Source organism: Rhododendron vialii, chromosome 3a, assembly GCF_030253575.1.
Source record: "Rhododendron vialii isolate Sample 1 chromosome 3a, ASM3025357v1".
Taxonomy (NCBI): domain Eukaryota; kingdom Viridiplantae; phylum Streptophyta; class Magnoliopsida; order Ericales; family Ericaceae; genus Rhododendron; species Rhododendron vialii.
In genome coordinates this window covers 30,073,198-30,094,178 of record NC_080559.1, presented here as the reverse complement: position 1 = coordinate 30,094,178, position 20,981 = coordinate 30,073,198, and the positions used below count along the sequence as shown (strand labels likewise).

Sequence of the window (20,981 nt, the reverse complement as noted above, 5' to 3'; positions counted from 1 at the left end):
ATTACAAACGAGTTTCAATCACGCACTCGATCACACCAAATTATTCGTCTCGATGAGATGATTCTAATATGAGGTGTTTTTTAATTTTGAATTTGGTTATTAGGTTTGGTTAATGAGTTTTGGTTATTGGTAAAAGTTGTTAAATTTTGTTATGGAATTGGTGGAATTTGATTATTTGCTAAAAAACTTGTAACTTGTTTATTACAATGTGAGGTGTTTTTTTAGCATTGTTGTTAAATTTGTTTAGGGCGCTGCTATTCGCAACCCTTTATTTTTTCCCATAGTCCGTTAAAAATTTTCAATTATACTCGACAGTTAGTTACCGAAATTGAAATATATTTTCAGCATCCAATTACCGAAATACAATATTTTTTTCAGCAGCTATTTACCGAAAATATATATTCGGCAGTTGTTTACCGAAAGTTGAACATATTTTCGATATATAGTTACTGAAATATAATATTGTTTTCAACAGCTATTTACCGAAATGTTATATATGATTTTCAACAATCATTTTCCGAAATATAATGGGTTATGGAAGAAAATAAAGGGCTGTAAATAGCAGCGCACTTTGCTTATTCATACTAGTTTGATTATTAGAATGTTGTGGATGCTCTAAGGGAGAAAATACGTGGCTGCGAATAAGCATCCCATTTTCAGACCACGGAGAAACCATGTACAGAAAAATTACTTAACTCCCCCCTCACTTATTAATACTTATCGCTGAAAACGCTCAGCGCAAGAAGCGTATTCTGTTTCGTTTTGAGACCAAGATGCCCTAGTCTCTTCACCTGCGTTCCACTGCCAGCATCGATTCTTCCTCAAGAGAGGCCTATCTCTCCAGCAACCAAGGTCAGGTTCTCTCTCTCTCTCTCTCCATGGGCGGTCTCTAGATTTTTTTTCATGGGTTTCTCGAATTTTTTTGGTTTGAGATGTGGGTCTCTCAATTTTGTTAAGAACGCCCAATAATTTACTTGGGGTTTCTTGAATTTTTTTTGTTTGAGATGTGGGTTTCTTGATTTTGAAAAGGATGCCCAATAATTTACATGGGGTTTCTTAATCGTTATTTGTATTCATGATTTGTCAATTTACATGGGGTTTCGAAACATACTTTGGTGCTCTGTCCTTTTTTTTTTTTTTTGGCTTGGGTTGCAGCTAATCTTGATTAAATTGTTTTTGTCTCTTCACATAGATGGGCATTCGAACTGGTAGATTAGCAAATTGGGATGTGCTGTATACGCAAATTCTAGTAGAAACACCTCAATTGAATTGCAATTTGAACTAGTGTATGTACCTATATCTATATGTATATGTGTTGATAATTCACGTATTGTTCATTGTCACATAGAAAACAAAAAAATGGTTGAGGTTTAATTTGGGGTTTTTTTTTTTACTTGCTATAGACTAGCATATCTCTAGAGAACTTGCAGTTTAGATAAATTTCTTGATGAATTCAACGATCCAAATGCTTTTTACGGCAATGCTCAACAACATGTGGATAATTTAGGAGTAGGAGGTGGATTGACCCAAGCTGGCCAGATTTTTATACTCAACTTACAAGAGCAAATTGCATTGCAATTGAGAGCTATAAACTACTCTTGAGTTTCAAATGTAATTTTGCTACTTTAATATTTGACGAAGTTGCAGTGATCAACAATATTTAGTATAACTGTTGGGATAATTGTTGAGTGTCTTGTGAATATTTTGTGTGGATAATTTTGCAATGATTTTGATAGCTGGACGATTTTCTTTACCAGTTCAACATGAATATATGTCATATGAAGGGAAAAGTTGGGAAATTAGTGAATTTAAGACTTCAGCTCCTTGTACAGATCAAACAACTTATTTAATTCAATGGTTAAAATCCAGCACATATCAAAAAACTTCTCAACTTGAAAAATTCAGCCTTTAGCTTTCAGTACTTAATTTATGTTTTCAGTTTTATCAAACAACCCCTTACTCTCAAGATTATGCAAATTTATTAGATAAATGCTCCCAATTCCAATGAAAAACGAAACATACCCAACAAAACTCATGTGTTGTCCATGTGCAACGCAACAGAAATTGAAGATAACAAGGTATTTGTGACAAAATTGAAATTGAAAATTTGATTTATCCGTAACAAAAATTGCGTCTGAATCCTGAAATTGAAAGAGGATCTCATATCACGAATACAATAACCTAGAAGAAGCTATGCACATTCAGATTGTATCTAGAGAAAGACCTGGTGCGTCGTAGATGATAGTAAGACAGAACAATTGAAATCTACTCCAGTATTTCCGAATCGAAATTCTTGGTTCAAGAAAAGCCCTAGTACTACTACCAGGGGAGTACATATGATCTTCTATTTAAAACGACAATATGATGATAGATCAGGAAAAGCCCCCCGGCAATATGAGCAGCCAAGCTGGGTTCATGTACTAGGCAAATGGCCCGAAGCTGGCTGTTCAGCCGTGTCCCCTCTATTGCTTGGGCCGACGCTGGCGGTTCAATCCTGCTGGGTTAATTTCCATGCTGGATACATGTTTTATTGTTCAATCTCTAAACTTACTTTATGAGTTTTGTTGGGTATTTTTTGTCTTTCATCGGAATTTTGGGGGCATTTATCTACATTGCGAAATTCTCAACGTAGACACTGCATCGGTGTTCTGTTCTCTGTTTTAGTGACATGCAAACACCCGGGGTGAAAGCAAAATGTTTGCTTATTGGTACTGAAGTGTTCGAATGAGAAAGGCTGACGCAGCAATACAGAATACTTGGATTATTTGTTATGGCTCAGCAATCGTCTCTTCTTCATCGTCTGCTAACTCTGTTGGACAGTATCCTTGTAATTTGCCCGCATATATGTACAATTTCTGTAGGCTCTACATTGTCTAACTATATAAAAGTAGGAGTACCATTTTGTGTTGATTTAACCAAATCTAAGCTGGTTCTACCCAAGTAACAAGATTTACAGCAGCTCAGCAGATAGGGGACATTGCAAAATCACACCCACAGGAACTGAATTCTCTGTTGAGTAAGGTATGGATTTTTGAATGATTTATCTCTTATAGCCTTGATTATTTATTTCTTACGCGTTATGGTTTTTGCCCAGTTGCCTGGCATTTTCTACGTTCATCATGTCGCAGAAATGTATCTTCAGCCTGAAGATGACATCGCTGCGCATCATTTTGTCAGTTTCCACCCCTAAGTGTCCAAAGATTCATTTGTTTTTAGAAAAACAAATAATAGGATCCGGTTAGACAAGTTTTTCGTCATGTTTTGATATTGTTCGACAGGCGTTGCAAATGTAGAAAGTGTCGTTCTTGGGTTGAGCATTTTGATGGTCAGAACTAAAGGTGCTATGGGTTAGTGATATTTTCTTCAATAATTTTGCTATTGAGAAACCTTGAGCTCTGCTGGAATTTCATCAGGATATTCTATCAAGGGTTTCAGGTGGTTCTTTGCTTTGCTGATGCTTTTTTTGGTGCATTATATCCGTTACACTGTTACAAAAAGTTAGGTCTTACCTAGAGATATGTCGGACTCTGCCTTGCAGAGCTTTTTGTTAAACCTTATTGGAGAGGTGTTCATATCTCTTAAAATCAGTTGTGGAGTTCTCTGAATCTAATGATGAGGTCTCTCGCAATTTTTTGCACGTCTAAGTGATATTCGCTATTCCTATTTGCTGTTCTTTTGATATCTGCTGGAGCAAGTATTTGTCCTTGACATGAAAATCTTTTACTTTACATGTCTTATACCGTGGGCTACTGGAAGCATGACCCTTCTTTTATGTTCCAATTGAGGTGGTTTTATGAACTTTTATAATATGTCAAGATTCTATTCCTTCTTTGCTACAATCTTGATAACCTGGATGTAAGTATGATGAACTTATTTTGTCCTGCTTCCTCTCTCTTATTAGTTAAGTAACCTCAACATTTTTTACATGGACTCGTCAAAGTAAAGCAAGTTCTATTGTTGGACATTTGAAGCTTAGGTAAGGGTGTTGAATCAGCGTCTGATATTTCCCGTTGGCCCTGGTTACTGTCATCCTGTATATATTTTGGGTTGTATACTTGTATACATTTTTTACCACTCGAAGCTACCTAAAACCCCAATTTGTCCTGCAAAATTTATTTTTATGTATAAAAACATGATGCACTTTTTGCCGAGTATGCGTACCCTTTTGTTAGATGTTTCATGTGTTCGACCCTAGATGTGCACCCGGATCTGAAACCCCCACCTGAGCTCATGTATTATTGCTGAACAACAGTTTGGAGTCACGATAACTGATGTAAAGGTTCTAATGATATGTTTTTGACCTTCTCACTTTGTATTATTATAATTTGATGCAGGACAATGAGGGAGGTTTAGGTTTTCGTGTGGAATAGAAGGGTAGGGCTTGCCATAATAGGAGAAGCACAACCAAAGAAGAAGACGAAGAAAGCTCTAGGAATCACTCCTAGAGGATTTAGGCATCACACTTAGGGTTTTATTGCTTCACGCAATCCATAAAGAGGTTTCAAAAGCTTTGCACTTTTATAAATATTCCACTCCCTTATTATTGAGGCATAACATCCTTATATATAGTCTAAAGACTTCCTAATTTAAATAAGGAAACTACTAAATTTTAACTTCTAAAATCAATCTGAACCCGTATAAGATATAAGGATAGTACTAAATAAATAACTTGACCCACAAGACAACCCATGGGCGATCCCTACCGCCCATATCCATTAAATCCCAAAATTACCAATATACCCCTGACTAAAAAAGTGACCCGCAACATACTTAACCTAAATTAGACATAAAAAGGATACTTGGCCAAAAACATAATTGCTCGTTATTATAATCGGTCCCACACAAGCGTAGCTTGAAGCTATGCAATTTCCAAACACTAATGCTTCCTTAATCTTATTTTTTCTAGCTCTTATGGACCGCATTATAATTTGGCTAGGATTTTAAGACTCTTGTTGAAATCCTAGTTTTGTATTCGCTTTAGTCATGTATTCCTTATTTATTATCATGCCTTCTAATTTTCATTTTGCATTGTTGCTTCCTGGCTAGCTACTACCTGTTGCTGCTCCTAGCAAATTGTTTTCTATGGTATTTAGCATGTCATTGGTGAAACTTCTCTCTTTTTGGCGCATATCTTGCACTTGGCATTAATATTTTTAGCTCAATCTCTTTCTTTTGATTCTTCTTCTTTTCTCTCCATCTCTCTTGATGCTAGAGTGTTGTGAATTCAGGTTGCACCGTATCTCCGTAGTAAAAACTGGGATACTAGGGTTGCAGCAGCTCATGCCATTGGTGCTATTGCAGCGAATGTTAAGCATACATCTTTGGTTGAACTATGTAGTTGTGTTGAGATGAAAATGTCTCAGGCTGGGATTCCCGGTGTTGCCGCTGATGTGGTGGCATGCCCTAGATGTGAACCTAAACTTTTGGCAGGCATTTCGTTTAGAAGGTTCTCTCTGGCTCTTGCATATACTTTGTGCTCACCTTTGGTGGATTGTATCCCTATTCTTTCCATGTGCTCTATAAGCATTTCATTCGATGTTGCAAGCAAGATGGACGATCTTCCATTTACTAACACTTTTTTAAAATTTAACAGCTTTGATCTTAACAAGGTTTTGGAGTTTGGTGCTCTATTGGCCTCTGGGGGACAGGTACTCTATTTGATTGGGAAACTTTCTTTTGAAGCTCTTTGCTAGACTTTTTGATGGTTCAGTCCTTGGGACTTGTTGCAAGTAAGGGTAAGTTTTCCTTAGTGTCTAAACTGATTAAATGAACTAAACGGCCTAAAGCCCACAAAAGCACGGATTCTGAGACAAGTATTCTCCTGATATACATCAACTAGAAGTCTAAATGGCGGAAACGACTTGTCTAAATCCCATAAGCTATAGACAATTTTTTTAGGGTAAACCCACCCTAAGTGGTGTTGTATTCTTATATTTATGTTTGCAGAAGTTCGGCAAGATTATTGGTTTAGCTGTCATGGAAAAGATTACAATATAACTAGAAGACTATTCCCTTTCTGGGTGTGTGGGATGTTTGTGCCTCTGAGCGAGTTTAGGTTTTTGAAGGCTCCACTATGAACTAAAGAATTAAGGACATGCTTTTGTGTCTGGCCAATCGAAACAACCCTACATAGCCTATAAATAAGACCCTTGGCCTTTGGCAGTGATTGAAAAGGCGCGACTAGGCAATTGCCTAGGTGTGAGGCAGCCCTGTCTCGCCTTAGGGGTGTGAGATGAGACGAGGTTGCATGAGGTGACCGACTAGGCGTGAGGCGCCTTAGAAGCTTGCCTCACATCGTTAAGGGCAAAATAACGACATTAAGGGCAAAATAACGAAGTCTTACGCAGTAACAAATTGAATCTCTCTCCTCTGCGGTCGCCTTCAAACCTCTTCAACAGCAAACAATGTTTGATCTTCAGAGATTTTCGAAGTCATTTGTAATTGAGATTTTCGAAGTCAATGGTAAGATCGAACCTCTCTCTGTCTCCCCTCTGCGATCAAACCTCTCTCTTTCTCTCCCCTCTGATTCTCTTCGCCTCCTCTCCTCTTCTTTTCTTCTCTTCTTTTCCCTCTGATTCTCTTCCATTTTCCAGGGCTTGTCGACACACACACACTCACACACAATATATATCTCAAGTGGCTTGCCCACCAACAATAATATATATTAAATTTGATGTGGATTGTTGACATTTTATGAGCGTATTTTACGTTTTTTTAAACTAGTATTTCATATGTTGTTGGTTATTATGCAATATGGGGATGTTAATTCTAGTTTTGATGTTATGAGTGAATATTGGTCATTTATGTCGTATATGTTTCTATTTTTTACAATGCTCGCCTCTCCTCGCGTCTCGTTGCCTAGGCTTTTACGGGCTTTGTCTCCTCACCTTTGCCTCGCGCTTTTCAATCACCGGGTTTAAGGGTTTCATTGTTGGTTGGAGATTTTGGTGAGGTCTATGGAGAGGGTAGCTAGTATTCTAGAGAGGGAAAGTGCTTGGCAGTTCATCTATTAACACTCATACCTTAGACCCTTGGATCAAGAGAGAGGTTCAAGACTGGAAGAAGTTAACATATGAGGTTTAGGCCTTATTCCATGGTTTGAGGGCTGCTTCCAAGGTGAGAGCAGTGTTCTATATTGTTTCTGAGCCTTGGACGGTCTTGGTTTTGAAACCAGAGAATGTAGTGGTTTTGAAACCAGAGAGTGGAGCAAAGTCTCTCATGAGAACACTGACCTGGCGTACGCAAGCTCTTACCTTGCGTACACCAGGTTGAACATGGTGTTTACAACCTACACCTTGGTCTACTCCATGTTCTGTTCTTTTCCAGTTTACTACTTTATAGTTGTTTTGTATACTGATGTAATGTTTTCTAGTCATTTAACTCTGTTATCAGTTTAAGTCCTTTTATTGTAATTCTGGTTTTGAGAATAATCACTATTGATGTAATAACCTGTAGTTGCTAAGTTTGAAAGATAGAGAGATCTCTTCCGTACGCAAGCTTAACCTTGGGTACGCTAGGTAAGGCAACACTGACCTTGGTGTACGCAAGGTTCTTTTTGTGATTTTGCTATTGTGTTTGTGTTTGTTTGCTGTTTTCACTTGCTCCTCTACTTATATTACTTGTTTTGCTTTAATTCCCTCTGCATGTCCCCTCCGTGACTGTTAAGATAATATAAAATGAATATGACACCCATAAGTGATTAGTAGAGACTAAGTGGAAGGTTAGGCGGGTTGTGGAGCCTAACACCTTCTTATCCCGGGACTTTGCTCCCAAGCCGAGGAATCTCCGATGATGATAGGGTAGTAGTCTTTGCTTTGGTGTTTAAGTTAGGTTGCTTGGGTGTAGCCTCAAACCGGAGTGGCAACTCGGAAAATGCTCGCATGTCTGGTCGAGGACAGGGAGTCTACGCTGCTATTTAGAACTAATGGAGAATCAAATGTCATGGGTGAATGAGATAAATTACGTGTCTTCCACTAGGTCACTCTCTCTTTGTTAGATTTTTATCGTCTTCTTTCATCTTCGCATGTACATATGTGTCTGTGGAACTTTGGAGAGAGAAGTAAAGGGACCTCTTCTATTTGGGTTGGGACGTAGTTGGGAGTCAAAGAAGTTCCAGTAGGAATGAACTTGTCTTGTGTCATCCATGACCCATAGAAGACCATATTCACGGTGAATTCGGCCTTCTCTTGGTCAACTATTTATATGAAGACCCACAAGTACTTGAACCCTAGTATTAATCATGCTCATTCTCCAGTTTAAACCAACTTTGATCCGATGAAAACTCCAGGTGTAAATGAAGAATCAATCAATCAATTTGTCTAATATTATTTGGTTCTTATTAATGGAATGAAATCAATTTGATCCTAGGAACTTATTATCTCATTTTCATTTTGAGTTTTGGGATCCGGGTGTTGGGTTCAAGGGTTTTGAGCCTTTAATCGCTCTATTTTTTTCTTCCTATTTGATTCTATTTTTTGGCTTTTTTTTTTAGTCGTGGGGAATTATAATTGCAATAGTTTTTGGATCCCAATCTTGGAATTTCATTGGGCTTTTATTTTTCCCTTAATTCTAATCCCTTTTTTTTTTCCAGAATTTCAAGTCCTTTATGATGGATCATAGAAGTATATAGAAAAGAGGGGAAGAAAGTAGAGTGATAGTGGTGCTCAAGTTGATGTGCTTAATGATTAACACCATTCAGATTCTCACCTTACTTGGATGTTGGGTATATAAATCCAATAATTAAGTAGAAGGGGTGTAAGTTCAAAATGGTCAAAGTGAAAGGGGTGTAAGTTAAAAATTCCACAAAATTCTGCTAGCCTTGAGTTTCGCGCTAAATTAAAACATACCCATTCTTGGATATAACTTGAAAATAGAAAGATATAGCTCATTTCAACTTTTAGTTTTTGCCCTATAATTTTTACTGATTTAAATTTAAATTATTGGTTCATAAAGTGTTAGTCTAGTTGCGGCTTTTAGTTCTTGATTTTTGTTCTCTTTTAAATGGTTAAGAAGAAATAATTTAGAGGGCAAATCAAACTTGCACCTCCTGTACTTTCCCGGTCTTTTAATGACACCCCATCAATTACAAAAATGGATACACGCATTTGTCAGATAAAGAGAAGCTGATAATATTTTGCCTTTCTATCTATTTGTCTCGCCTTGAACATATTTGAAATGCCTAACATACCCTCATAGTCTTTTGAATTACTCTCCTTGTGGCATTTAGAGTACATTGATACAATTTGGTGGCAATTTCTGTCATCCCCCACTATTTTAATGCTATTAACCTGGATTAGGCTTACCTCTTCAATGGGTTTCTTTAGTGAACACCTGTGGTGTAGGATGGTTTGGAGACACCTGGACTATGCTTGTTTTGGGGTCTCTGAAACGATCCCCTCTCTTTGTGCACGGTCCCCAATAAGTTTTTTTTTCAATTATTATTCTCATCTCTCTATCTATTTCTCTCCACTTAGTACCCCAAAAACCTCCCTCAAAACCCAAACCAAACAGAAACTTGAGTGTTGCTGCCTACAATGTGAATCGTGCTTGGTTTTGTTTGGGTAGGAAACAAAGATGTACTTGGAGTACGTAAAGAAGAAGAAATGAAAGAATGAGAAGGAGAATGAGAGAGGAAGAGTGCTTCACCCTCGGAAGGGTTAAGCAATTTCTGCAAGGACTGTAGCCCCAATCACGATGACTACAGTCTCGTTAACTCAAACTCAATAATCATCTATACTCATAATACTCATAATGAAGAATATAAAAAAAGGAGTAACCAAGTCTCTCTAATTCAAATCACTGATTTATTTTTTATTTTTATGCATACGTGGAATGTGACAATAACGAGATGGAATGAATTAACATATGTTCAATGTATCTAAGTGCATATTCATGCAACTAGTAGATCCATGGAATGACCATTTAATGATCGATCCTTGAACGACCCATGCTGTCTCTGAAAATTAGTGGTTTTTCTTGACCTCATAATCCTATCTTCATCGTAAAAACCTTGACCTCAAGTTTTGTAACGTCCGAGTGTGAAAATTGGGTGTCAAAGTTGTAACTGTTAGAGCTTGTCCCACATCCGTTAATAATCACCTCCAAAACTAGTATATGAGCCTGGGTGGCCTCTGCACTTATTGCCAATTGGCTTTGAGGTGGATGCTTTAATATGGTATCAGAGCAAGTGTCTGATCAAGCCCCATCAATAGTGTTTGGAGGCTTTGCGCAATGACCGCGATGGTCTTGGAGTTCATCGAGCTACTGCGTCAAGTGTTTTTGTTTTTTATGGCCTAGGCCCTCTTATGTACCAAAAAAAAAGAGCTAGGCTTTCGGAGGTTGATGGTTGGTTTCCTCTTCATTTGTCATTGATAGTTTATTGTTGTCGTATGTGTTGAATCGTTTGTTTACCTCATCACATGCGAGTCAGGGTCACACGTGCGGGGGAGTGTTAGAGCTTGTCCCAGATCAGTTAATAATCACTTCTAAAATTATTATATGAGCCTGGGCGGTCTCTCCACTCATTGCCAATTGGCTTTGAGTTGGATGCCATGACAGCAACCGTTCAAATCTTTCTTGTTGAAGCTATAATGAGGTGGTCTAAAATGCCAAACTTTTCATCACCCCATTGCCTACATCAAACTTATGAGGAATAGCAAACTCAAAGTGAACATTTTCTGTCCCAAAAAAGCATAGAATTCCACCTTTTTTGCTGCTTTGGATTTCCCAATTTGTAATCTTCATCACTATACTCGTTCATACCTTCACTGACTGCGGCATCTGCTTTTGCCCCAAGGTGCAAGTTATGATCACGAATGCTCGTCTTTGGGATGTCCCTTGCAACATGGCGAGTTCTCAGTTTGCGGGCTTCTTCAATCACATAATTTTCTCCATTACTTTTTTCTATAAGATCAAATGCTTTCGTATCCAGTACATCACTTCGTAACGTAGCAACATTACTTTTTAACTTAACATCACTTTTCAAAGTACCAACACCGTCTTGAGTAGCCTGAAGGTCTTTGGAAAGGGCTTCAACCCATAGTTGTCAAAGGCGTTCCTTGGTGCGAGGCGCAACCAGGCGCAGGTCTAGTGCCTTGCATAAGCCGAGGTGACGTTCTAAAGCATTGGCATATGTTCCTAATTGAAACATACAGCCAACATGCCCTTTTGATTTTTTCTTAATACCAAAAAATAGTTTTCTTGGCCTTTGTTTGTTAATGCTTTATTTTCTTTAGGCATGTTGTTGGGAACTACAACTTTTGAGTGACATTATGGAAAAATATAGGGAACTAAAATATAAAGTTGTTGACCAGCTGCAAAGAATATAGTCCTGTGTTACATAAAGGTCAGTTATGTAGATGTCCGCGGAAAAAATTTGATAAAGAACAGCATCATTGGTCCAGTTTGAGGAGGGAGTTTGCCGATCAGAAAAAGAGAGTTTTCTTTGGCAAGTATCAAGGAGGGAGTTGTTATGTACCAACTGTGATGCATGATTGGTGTTTCATTTTGCTGGTCTTTATCCTGGTGACGTTTCTTGTGTGGAATAATAGATAGCTAACTTAAGAGATTGGAAACTACGAGTAACTCTTTAGCTGTTCCCCCGCTCTCTTCGGGTGCTCAAAGAGCAGGTGGAAATGCAGCGATCAGTGGTGACATTGATGGAGAACTGTTGCCAGGTCTTGACACCAGCTTCGAAGTTGAAGGCATTTTTCACTATTGGCAATTCAGTGGAGCTACACACTTTTGGCATATTTTTTTAGGCATTTGTCTCAATGTTAAGTTTGGTATCTTGTGGCATAGTTAGTTATAAATAAAATACACATGTAATTATTAACCTGCCAAAAAAGTTTAAGCTGAAACCCAACGTCAGTGGTCATACGGTAAGATCATTGTCAATGCAATTGTTAGTGGTATGTTTTTCTTGTTTCATTGGTGATTGTGTGTTACATTTTGGGTAACCTGTGTTGCTGGCTCAATCGCCTTTCTCTGTACATCAGATAATTTTGATCGCCATAGACGTTTCACCTTTATTTTGTTTTTAGGAGTATGATATAGCAAGTGATAACATGAAGAACCCAAAGGAGCGATTGGCTCGCCAAAAGCAAAGCCTTCGTCGCCGATTGGGTGAGTTTATTCACATTGACATTTCTATAGTTTTGAGTTAATAAGAGGCACTTTCCTTCATCACTATGTGTCAGCATTTTGTATTTGGGTGCAAGTGTAGTTTAAATAAATTACAAAAGCAAAAGCCATTTTACGAGCCAGTTTCTTAAGAACTATAAAGTGGTGCGTGTGCCATGCATCATGCATGCAATCTAGAGCCCAATACAATTGTATGCTCTAGCTTATTGGGGGCCCAAAGCGATTCATGCTCTTTATACTTTTTTACAAAAGCTGAACCATCCTAAAAATGAAGTTACAGTATAAAATTCCAAAACTTACTCATTGTACAAGTGAAATACATTTTGATTCCTGTCTCTCATGGATGAAAACCTTTTTTTTCTCCTAAGTCTCAACCCTAGGTAGATGGCCTCGTTGGTTGTACATGTTTTTCTTCCATATCTTAACTTCTTGTCTTCTACCTATTTATAAACTGCTATTTATAAACTGCCAAAGAGCTTAGCTCTCTAATATTCTTTCTTTAAAATGATGAAAACTAACTAATGACGACTCTAGATACCTATTTATAGACTCAAGGACCCTACTACACTAGAGGATGCTGAAATGACTCAAATACCCTAAATTCTACTACATCTGGACTAATATCCCATTTTCAATATGAGCTTCCGGCCGATGCTTGTGTGCCAAGAAATCACCCACTTGCCATGTCTCTTATCATTCAACACTAGCTCAAAATATGCGACACTTTGTTCCCAAACATCCCAAGAATCATTAATCGTAGGAGCTAGAAATTTTGACGTCACTGTATACCCAAATGACTTGGCATGTGCCCTTTCTCTAGGCACTGCCCTCTTCTCTATGACGAGTCACATGTACCTTCTATTGTTGTTGTTTGACCATTGATGAATTGGCCTTGCATATGTAGGTTGGTAAATCATATTGGACCACAATTAGTGTAAGGTTGCAGGGTCAGTTGTAGGTTGACAACTGAAAATAATTTTGGAATTTTGGATGTCTGGTTGGCTTTTCAATATATTAGTTAGTATTAGACATTTGAAAGCTTATGAACAAGTTGTGCACGTTTGGATGTGATTGTCCGTTACCTATACATTGGAGGATAACCTTAGGGTCATGGAGCCTAGCACCGTATTTACGTAATTGAACTGTTTGTGTTACTCATAGGATCGCTAGTTCTTATTCTTGACAAGTCATTTGAAATAATTATCTGAAATGAAAATTTTTAAGTACTGTGTAGCTTAAAATAAACTGAACTTATTAGAATCATGGAAACGATAAAAGTCATACAACATTACGTGGTATCTATGGTCCTAGTTTCTATTTGTCATACTCGGTTATCTTTGGTCGAGTGGCTTATGCAATGCAATTTGCTCTTAAAATTGAATACATTAAGGCAAAATATGAATGCATGACAACCACTTTCCGATTGATTGGGTTCAACTAACTCTTAAACATAAATAATAATTTTAAGCAACATGCTTCGTGCTTAATGCTGGATTTTAGTTATTCTTATGCCACCATTGAGGTGTACATCTGTCACTCCCTAATAGCCACTGCCACCACTGTTGCCACCAAAACCAATGTTGTCGCATCACTAGCCCAATATCTCAAAACCGCCATCTCTGGTACGTATGTTACATGAACTCTTCTATTATAGGAAGTACCCATGTAGACCACTTGATACTTAGGTAAGGATATAATATTCGATGCAAGAAATGTCAGCCTAAGGGTAGTCAAGGGCATAGCTGGTACCACTCAATTGATCAATCCGACTAACCGGCTTGTGGCTTCATAAAAGAAGCCCACGTCAGGCAGTTGTGGTTAAAACTTATTAAAAGAAAGAGTCAGGCTAGTCAAAAGTTGAAGAGGAAATAACCTATTAAATAGATGATGATACCTGATCAACTCCAAGTTGCTTATGCAAGATTTAATATGAGATTGTATTTTTGCTAGGCATGCAATTTTGTGCTGTTAAGTCTTTACTCTTTAGAGTTAGTTTTGAAAGTCAAGGTGTAAATGAAATCGAAAAGCTTGTTTCCAGCTGAGAACATGGTATAATAGGTATTACGATGGCAATTTGTAGAATTGTGGGTTAACTTTTTCAGGATGGTGTGGGATTCTATATCGCATTAGTTGTGACAAGAAGTTGTGTACAAACAATGTTTGCCCACGCACGCTCCCAAAACCCTTTGAACTACAACAACCACCACTTTGTCACTTACCCGATTCGGTGTGCTGAAAGTATAAGATTACCCGATTCCCTCCTCTGCACTTGATAAGTTTTCACTTGGTCTATATATATTTAGTTTTAGTTTTGGAACTTGCCATGGGAAAATCTTCTTTTTATCTTCTTCATTCTCCCTTAAATGCTGGGAACTTTTTTCACACTTGACTTAAAATTTCTCAAACTTCCCTTTTCAAGTTATTTATGGGCTCTGCTTGTGAGAGGCTAAAAGTGGAGTGCCAATATCATTCCCCTTATGTTTGACTATTTAAGTTTTGCACACGAGTCGTAATAGATAATGCCTTAGTTGTAAAGTTATTTGCATGTGCTTCCACTAAAGTGTCATTTGTGCAGGTTTGGAGTTGTGTGAGCAGTTCATGGATGTCAATGACATGATAAGAGATGAAGACCTTACTGTCCACAAATTTGATTCCCATGCGAATGGAGTAGCGAAACAATTCTATGCACAGCATTCTTTACACAATGTACATCATCTAGTCTCAAACCTGATACCAAGTTACAAATCTAGACGACCTAGTGCCAGAGAATTGAATCTTTTGAAAAGGAAAGCGAAAGTAAGTTTGAAAGACCAGACAAGGTCTAAGGATGGAGATATAGAGGTAACATACTCGCAGGATTTGGCATCCCCAAAGGGCATTTGTCCAGATTCATCAAGCTGTAACAAGGTATGAATATTTAAAATGTGTTGCGCTGGTATTTTGTTGTCTTTCTTTCTTTCTAGTTACGTTACATCATATTACATAAATGATTGAGCTGGTATTGTGTTGCAAGTTGCAACAATTAGTCACAACCACTGAGCCTTTTATGCCCGGCTGGCACTTGGACGTCAAGCTAGCCAGTTCTTTATTTGTCTGTGCTGTTTGTATTCGTACATATGTGTGAACATGCATAGTTCAAAAATTGAAATTGAAATTGAAGTTTGTCTCAGTGTATCCATCGCAATATGACACTTGACATTGAACCTAGATAGGGCGCACAACATGGCCACGGACCAAACAAGCCCAGTACATATCCATCCTCTATCTTGAGCTGCTTATCCACAACAACACAACAACAACAACAGAACCCATGTAGTCCCCAATCATTGGGGGTATGGGCTGGGGAAGATTGGAGACGGACTTAACATTTGGCAAAATGCACAAAGTGGCTGCTCTCGACTGAAACAGTGGCCCCCCTATATTTTTTGGGAAATTAGTAAATGTTGTATTTGATAGGTCTAGATCAGGTTAGGTAGGTGGATAAATTTTGTTGGAATGTAATGTGGATAGGTTCCCTTATCTACTAAAAATTGGTAAGGGTTTACCCAGACACCCCTCCAAGTATACCTCTTTTTCTCGCTCACCCCCTCTACGACCTACGGCTAGACCCCTTCATTAAAGTTTGCTTTTCCCCTAAACCCCTTCTATCAGCCTTACGTGTAGAACCGTTAATTTTTTCTTCCAATTTTGCTCCCGTAATGACTCCATAAGAGCTAAATCCTTATCCCTACCCTTTTCCCTCCATTTTCCCTCAGTCCTTCTCCCATTTCCCCCCAAAAACTGTGAAACCCTCCTCCATTTGCCCTCCATCTGCCTAACTCTTCCATAACACACTCTCTCTCACACACATACACACTCTCTCTCCCCCGCTCTCTCTCTCCGCAAAAACCTATCCCACCCCAATGTCTTCTTCCACTACGAGCAACGCACGAAGCACACCAGAACACTATGTGGCTGCGGATTAAGGGCTCCACTAAGAACAACCCTAACGTGTTTGGGAAAATACAGAGAGGTGTGAGAGGTGTCAAATGGAAGAAACGAACAAGTGTGGTGGAGAGAACCACGTGTGGGTCTGCTGAGTATTGAGTATATCTACTTAAGGGCAGAATGGTCTTTTCCTTCATTTCGTCAATGGGGTTAGGGCTGGGAAAAACAAACTTTAATGAAGGGGTCTTGCCTTTGGCAAAATTTGTAGAGGAGGTGAGCGAGAAAAAGAGGTATGCTTGGAGGGGTGTCTAGGTAAATAACCCAATTGGTAATTACTAATTAGTAATTAGAGTGTCCGTAGTACCAACCATTTTACAGCGATGCATCTAATATTTATGCACTTCTTTTTAATTTAGACTGCAATATTCCCTATCATATACTCTATATGGTTTTCCTTGCTTACGTTGATATACTTTCCTTCTTTCATTCAATTCTATGAGATTGGGCTTCTATATGAAGGAGCCATTTCCTTGTTAGCTATGCCTTCTGTGCATCTTGGACGTACTTATCAATTTTGTAATTTCAATAATTGGTGGTTCTCCCCAGTCCCCAACAAGTGGTCCGTAAAGCTTGTATTTGGAACCGACATTATTTTTACATTAATAAAAAGTTTTCTAGAAATGCAATATGAGATCATAGTTTGATGTAAGGTTAAGTTAGGAAGTAAGATGCATGAAGGTTTTATAAATTGAGTGGGTGTCGACGGAGTGTCATTGTAGGCTTATATCTCTGTATGTTTCCTTTCCCAGTAGCAGTAAGACTTTAACCGGTCCTCTAGATATTTAGTAGTCAAGGACACACATAATTTGCATACATGTTTCCCCTTCTTATTATTTATGCCACTGAGTTGAGAATTATGATTGGGGATTTATAAGTTAGAAATTTCGGGGGTCTTGGATTATGTATTTTGGCCACTAATTGTTGAATGTATTGTACCAAAAATGCATTCTGGAAAACGAAAATGAATCGGAGAATGCAGAATAAAAAAACGCTTGTGGAGGAGCTTTTTGGATGTTCATTGAGTATATCTTACACAGTCTCTTATGCACATTATCATCCAAAGACTCTAGCAAATACTGATTGTAAAAGACAATTTATAATCCACAATCCACAATTCAGAATCTAACAAATAATTCTCGTTCAAATAGTGACCTTACAAAATTGTTTGAAAAGTAAATTCTCAAGAACCTAGTTTTGATAAAAAAAAATTATAATTTAACATAGCCCTAATATGCCTGACTACAAAACTTGGTGACAAAAACCTAAACAAACTAGGGGTTTCCATGACAAGGAAATTAGACCAACTAGGAAACATGAATAATAGCCTCAACTAAAAGAAAACTGAAAACATGATGATAAACCAAAAAACCTTGGTAACATCTTATTATACTGATATTATGTTTACATCCCTATTCAAGGGGCTAGGAGCAAGAACCAAGAGAAGCTAGGAGCCAGAAAACGAAGGCTGAGTAAAGCCAATAACAAAAACTGGATCCAAGATCAATATCAAGCCAAGTCCAAGACAGGCAATGATAATTTATTGCTTATCTTATGGGTCTTGTAGGACCACATTAGTTGGGATGGGACAGGTCTGGGGCATAATCCAGATGAGCGAGCCAGTTGGTTTTCAGAATCTGATGGCGGAAGAAGCACAGAAGCACATGGGCGAGATTGGAGAGCGCATGGGCACAACCGGTAGAGAGGAGCTGGTAGATTGGGAATGCTGGTGGCGAGGGAAGGTAGATGGTGGCTTAGAGGTAGGTGCATGGTGTACGACCATATCGAGAATGTTGTTGCAAGAACGGTTGATTGGGAGGTGAACTAAGAAAGCGCAAGTGAAAAAGTGTTTTGACCAGCCGTCACCAGCATGCTTCGAATGCCCTGTGCGCAACAAAAAGACTTTGGCTGCCGGCTGGGAAGCGGAAATCATAGAGGGCCTAGATCTTATGGCTTTCCTACAAAGTTTGAGGAGTAAATTGTTAAGAACCTAGCTTTCATTCATATATTAAAAACAAAGCCCTACCATGCCTTTATGTAGGTTACAAAACTTGGTAACTAATAAACCTATCATCCATAGCGAGGAAAGCTACACGAACTAGGAAACATGAATAATAACTAAACAGATACTCCCTTCGTCTCACTTTGTTGTGCCCTTTTTCCTTTTTGAGATGTCCCAAAGTGATGTGCTTGTTTTAAAATTTTCCAATTTTGGATGTTCATATTACCATGTTACCCCTCATTTCTCCCTCCCAAATTCAAATTTTAAACTTGATTTGAAAGGAAAGTAGACCAAATTGACAAGAAAGTTGACAAAAAGTCATAAGTTCCAAAGGGGTAAAATGGTAAAATTGACACAAAGTTAATGTAATTATAATCTTTCCTTAAATTACGTGGAAGTCAAAATAGGCGCAACAAATTGGGACGGAGGGAGTAACATATTAACAATACCTAGGAAATATGGTAATGTATATCATACTGATATTTATTTGTGTGGTGTGCGGCTCAAGGCAAGATTCTCACTTTTGACAACTTGATCCAAAGGGGGAGAATTATTGTGAATTGGTATTGTATGTGCAAAAGGGATGCGGAGACAATCGATTATCTCCTAATTCATTGTGCGTGGGCAAGGGAGCTATGGTGCTTGGTGTGTCTTGGTTTGGGGTGCATTGGGTCATGCCAAGGAATATTATGGAACTTTTAATCGCCTGGAGAGGTGTTAGAGTTGGGAAGAGTAGACGGCGTGTTTGGGCCATGATTCCTCTTTGCTTAATGTGGGTTATACGGTGAGAGAGAAATTCTAGATGTTTTGAAGGAATCGAGCATTCGTTGGCTAGACTTATGAGTCTTTTGGTGAATAGTTTGTATAGTTGGGAGAAAAGAGATTGTAATCCTTCTATTGATCAATTTTTAGATTGGTTTGCTCTTTTCTTTTCTCTCGGAGGTGTATAGGGCCTTTTTGTCTCCGGCCTTTTTTTTATACGGGCGGCATTCCCTTAATGTGTCGTTCTAATATATTTATTTACTTATCAAAAGAAGATATTTATGCTAGCAAAAGTATTTTCTTATCATAAATATTTATTTTTCTGCAGTATACTCATTTATACTCCTGTTGTTATTTTGTCCATTTGTTGATTGTCATGTTGTTCTATTTGCAAGTTCCAGACATGATCTTATAATTGTATAAGATATTTTTTTTCATGTTTTGTTGTCTTTGGGACTTGGGTTTAAGCTTTAAAGGATAGCTTGTCACGTCTTTGCAGTTCTCTATGGGATAATTAACTATTTCCTCTTGATTCTCCTAGGGCTTGTTCGTTTTGGGTTTTGAAGGAGGTTAGAGTGGAGAGAGATAGAGAAAATATATTGGGAACCGTGCGCAGGGTTTTAAAACCCCCCCAAAACCCCCAAATGAACAAGCTCTCAGGACTTGTTCATTTTGGGTTTTGAAGGAGGTTTGAGTGGAGAGAGATAAATAGAGAAAATGTATTGGGGACTGTGCGCAGGAATTTTAAAGCCCCCAAACGAACAAGCCCCTATAGATTTTTATTTGGACTGTCGAGTAGTTTTGACGTATAGGAAGAATTGTGGAGTAGTTTCCATGGGGATAATTTCCACTTAGCTTGTACTTCCTATATGGCTCGTTGGTTCCAAATTTTGAAGCTCTCTGCTAATGCAGTTGTTTTCGGAACCTATTCTTGATGAAGACAGCTTTGAGAATGATGGGGAAGGAGGTTGGCCTTTCCATAACTTTTTTGAACAACTCATCATTGATTTGTTTGACCCAGGTAAGCATGTATATAAGTATATTCTTCTCTGTAACTTTGAACTTCCATAGTTTTCCTAACTAATTGTTTCTTTCATTTTACGGTGTCAGTGTGGGAGATTCGCCATGGTAGTGGCATGGCTCTAAGAGAAGTTCTAACCCATCAGGGTGCTTGTGCGGGAGTTGTTACGCCTGACCCAAGCTCTGATGGTCCGTTATATTCTGACACAAAAGATAAACGTTTTGGGACAACAATGAAGAGAGAGAGAGGGATGGATTTGAACGTGAAAGGGCCTGAAGATGAGACTGAGCCTAACCTGAAGAGGCCAAAGGCTGAAGATTCATTTTCTCCATTGATTGATACGATGATCTCTGGCAGCAGTAATGGTTACTTTGATGCCTGTGAAAAGGTTGAAGGTAGCGGGGAAATTTTGTTTCCTGCACCAGCTAATGGCGATTTAACTGCTGTTAAGATAGAGACTCAATCTTGCATTGAAGGTCATAAAGATCTGGATTTGGCGGAGGCAAAGGGTTCTTGTGAAAATAATTGTTCTATGAGAAAGATGGACATACTGAAAAATCTTCCTGAGGATTCTGAGCTGTTGAATTTGGTTAAACTTGCTAGGCATTCATGGCTTAAGAATTGGGCATTTATTCAAGACTCTGTGATTCGTTTCTTGTGCTTGCTGTCCCTAGACCGGTATGTATGTGTGACTCTCTTGGTTTCCGGCCATTTTAATTTCTGGTTATTCTTTCTACTCTTTTCCGTGGTAGGGCTTCATGCCTGTCCACAGTATTATTGTGTTACTTTTTCCTTTTGTCATCATTAAGTCACTGCGTTATGCTTCTCAAGTAGTGGTGATAGTTCAGAGCAGTCTTCTTGTAGGTACTTGTATGATTCTTTTTGTCATTTTTCTCTTTGGCAGTTTTGGAGACTATGTCTCTGATCAGGTTGTTGCCCCAGTACGGGAAACTTGTGCACAAGCACTGGGTGCTGTGCTGAAGTACATGCATCCAACATTAGTCCATGAGACGTTGAACATGTTGCTTCAAATGCAGGTAAACATTTTTGAAACAATTGCATTCTCTTCAT

At 38.4% G+C, this 20,981-nt stretch overlaps 1 protein-coding gene and 1 long non-coding RNA gene across 6 annotated transcripts in view; both read left to right on the top strand.

The window, feature by feature from the left end:
* The first annotated feature begins 691 nt into the window (after positions 1 to 691).
* The window catches only part of LOC131319787 (TATA-binding protein-associated factor BTAF1), a 38,078-nt gene continuing 17,788 nt past the window's right edge, over positions 692 to 20,981 (top strand). For 2 of the 5 annotated variants that reach the window (XM_058350182.1, XM_058350180.1), the window contains exons 1-10: positions 692 to 852; positions 2,665 to 2,819; positions 2,927 to 3,021; positions 5,229 to 5,446; positions 5,594 to 5,648; positions 12,042 to 12,123; positions 14,717 to 15,048; positions 19,802 to 19,910; positions 20,000 to 20,588; positions 20,815 to 20,947. In XM_058350182.1, the coding sequence (XP_058206165.1) occupies positions 2,771 to 2,819; positions 2,927 to 3,021; positions 5,229 to 5,446; positions 5,594 to 5,648; positions 12,042 to 12,123; positions 14,717 to 15,048; positions 19,802 to 19,910; positions 20,000 to 20,588; positions 20,815 to 20,947 (1,662 nt within the window). In that variant the 5' untranslated portion in view covers positions 692 to 852; positions 2,665 to 2,770. Of the gene's footprint in view, positions 858 to 2,664; positions 2,820 to 2,926; positions 3,022 to 5,228; positions 5,447 to 5,593; positions 5,649 to 7,487; positions 7,518 to 12,041; positions 12,124 to 14,716; positions 15,049 to 19,801; positions 19,911 to 19,999; positions 20,589 to 20,814; positions 20,948 to 20,981 lie in introns of those variants that run through there. The other 3 variants (XM_058350181.1, XM_058350184.1, XM_058350183.1) reach the window with 3 other exon arrangements.
* LOC131319788 (uncharacterized) lies at positions 17,240 to 19,163 on the top strand. The gene is made up of 2 exons (XR_009198039.1): positions 17,240 to 18,899; positions 18,930 to 19,163. It is a non-coding gene; the product is annotated as an uncharacterized LOC131319788 (long non-coding RNA).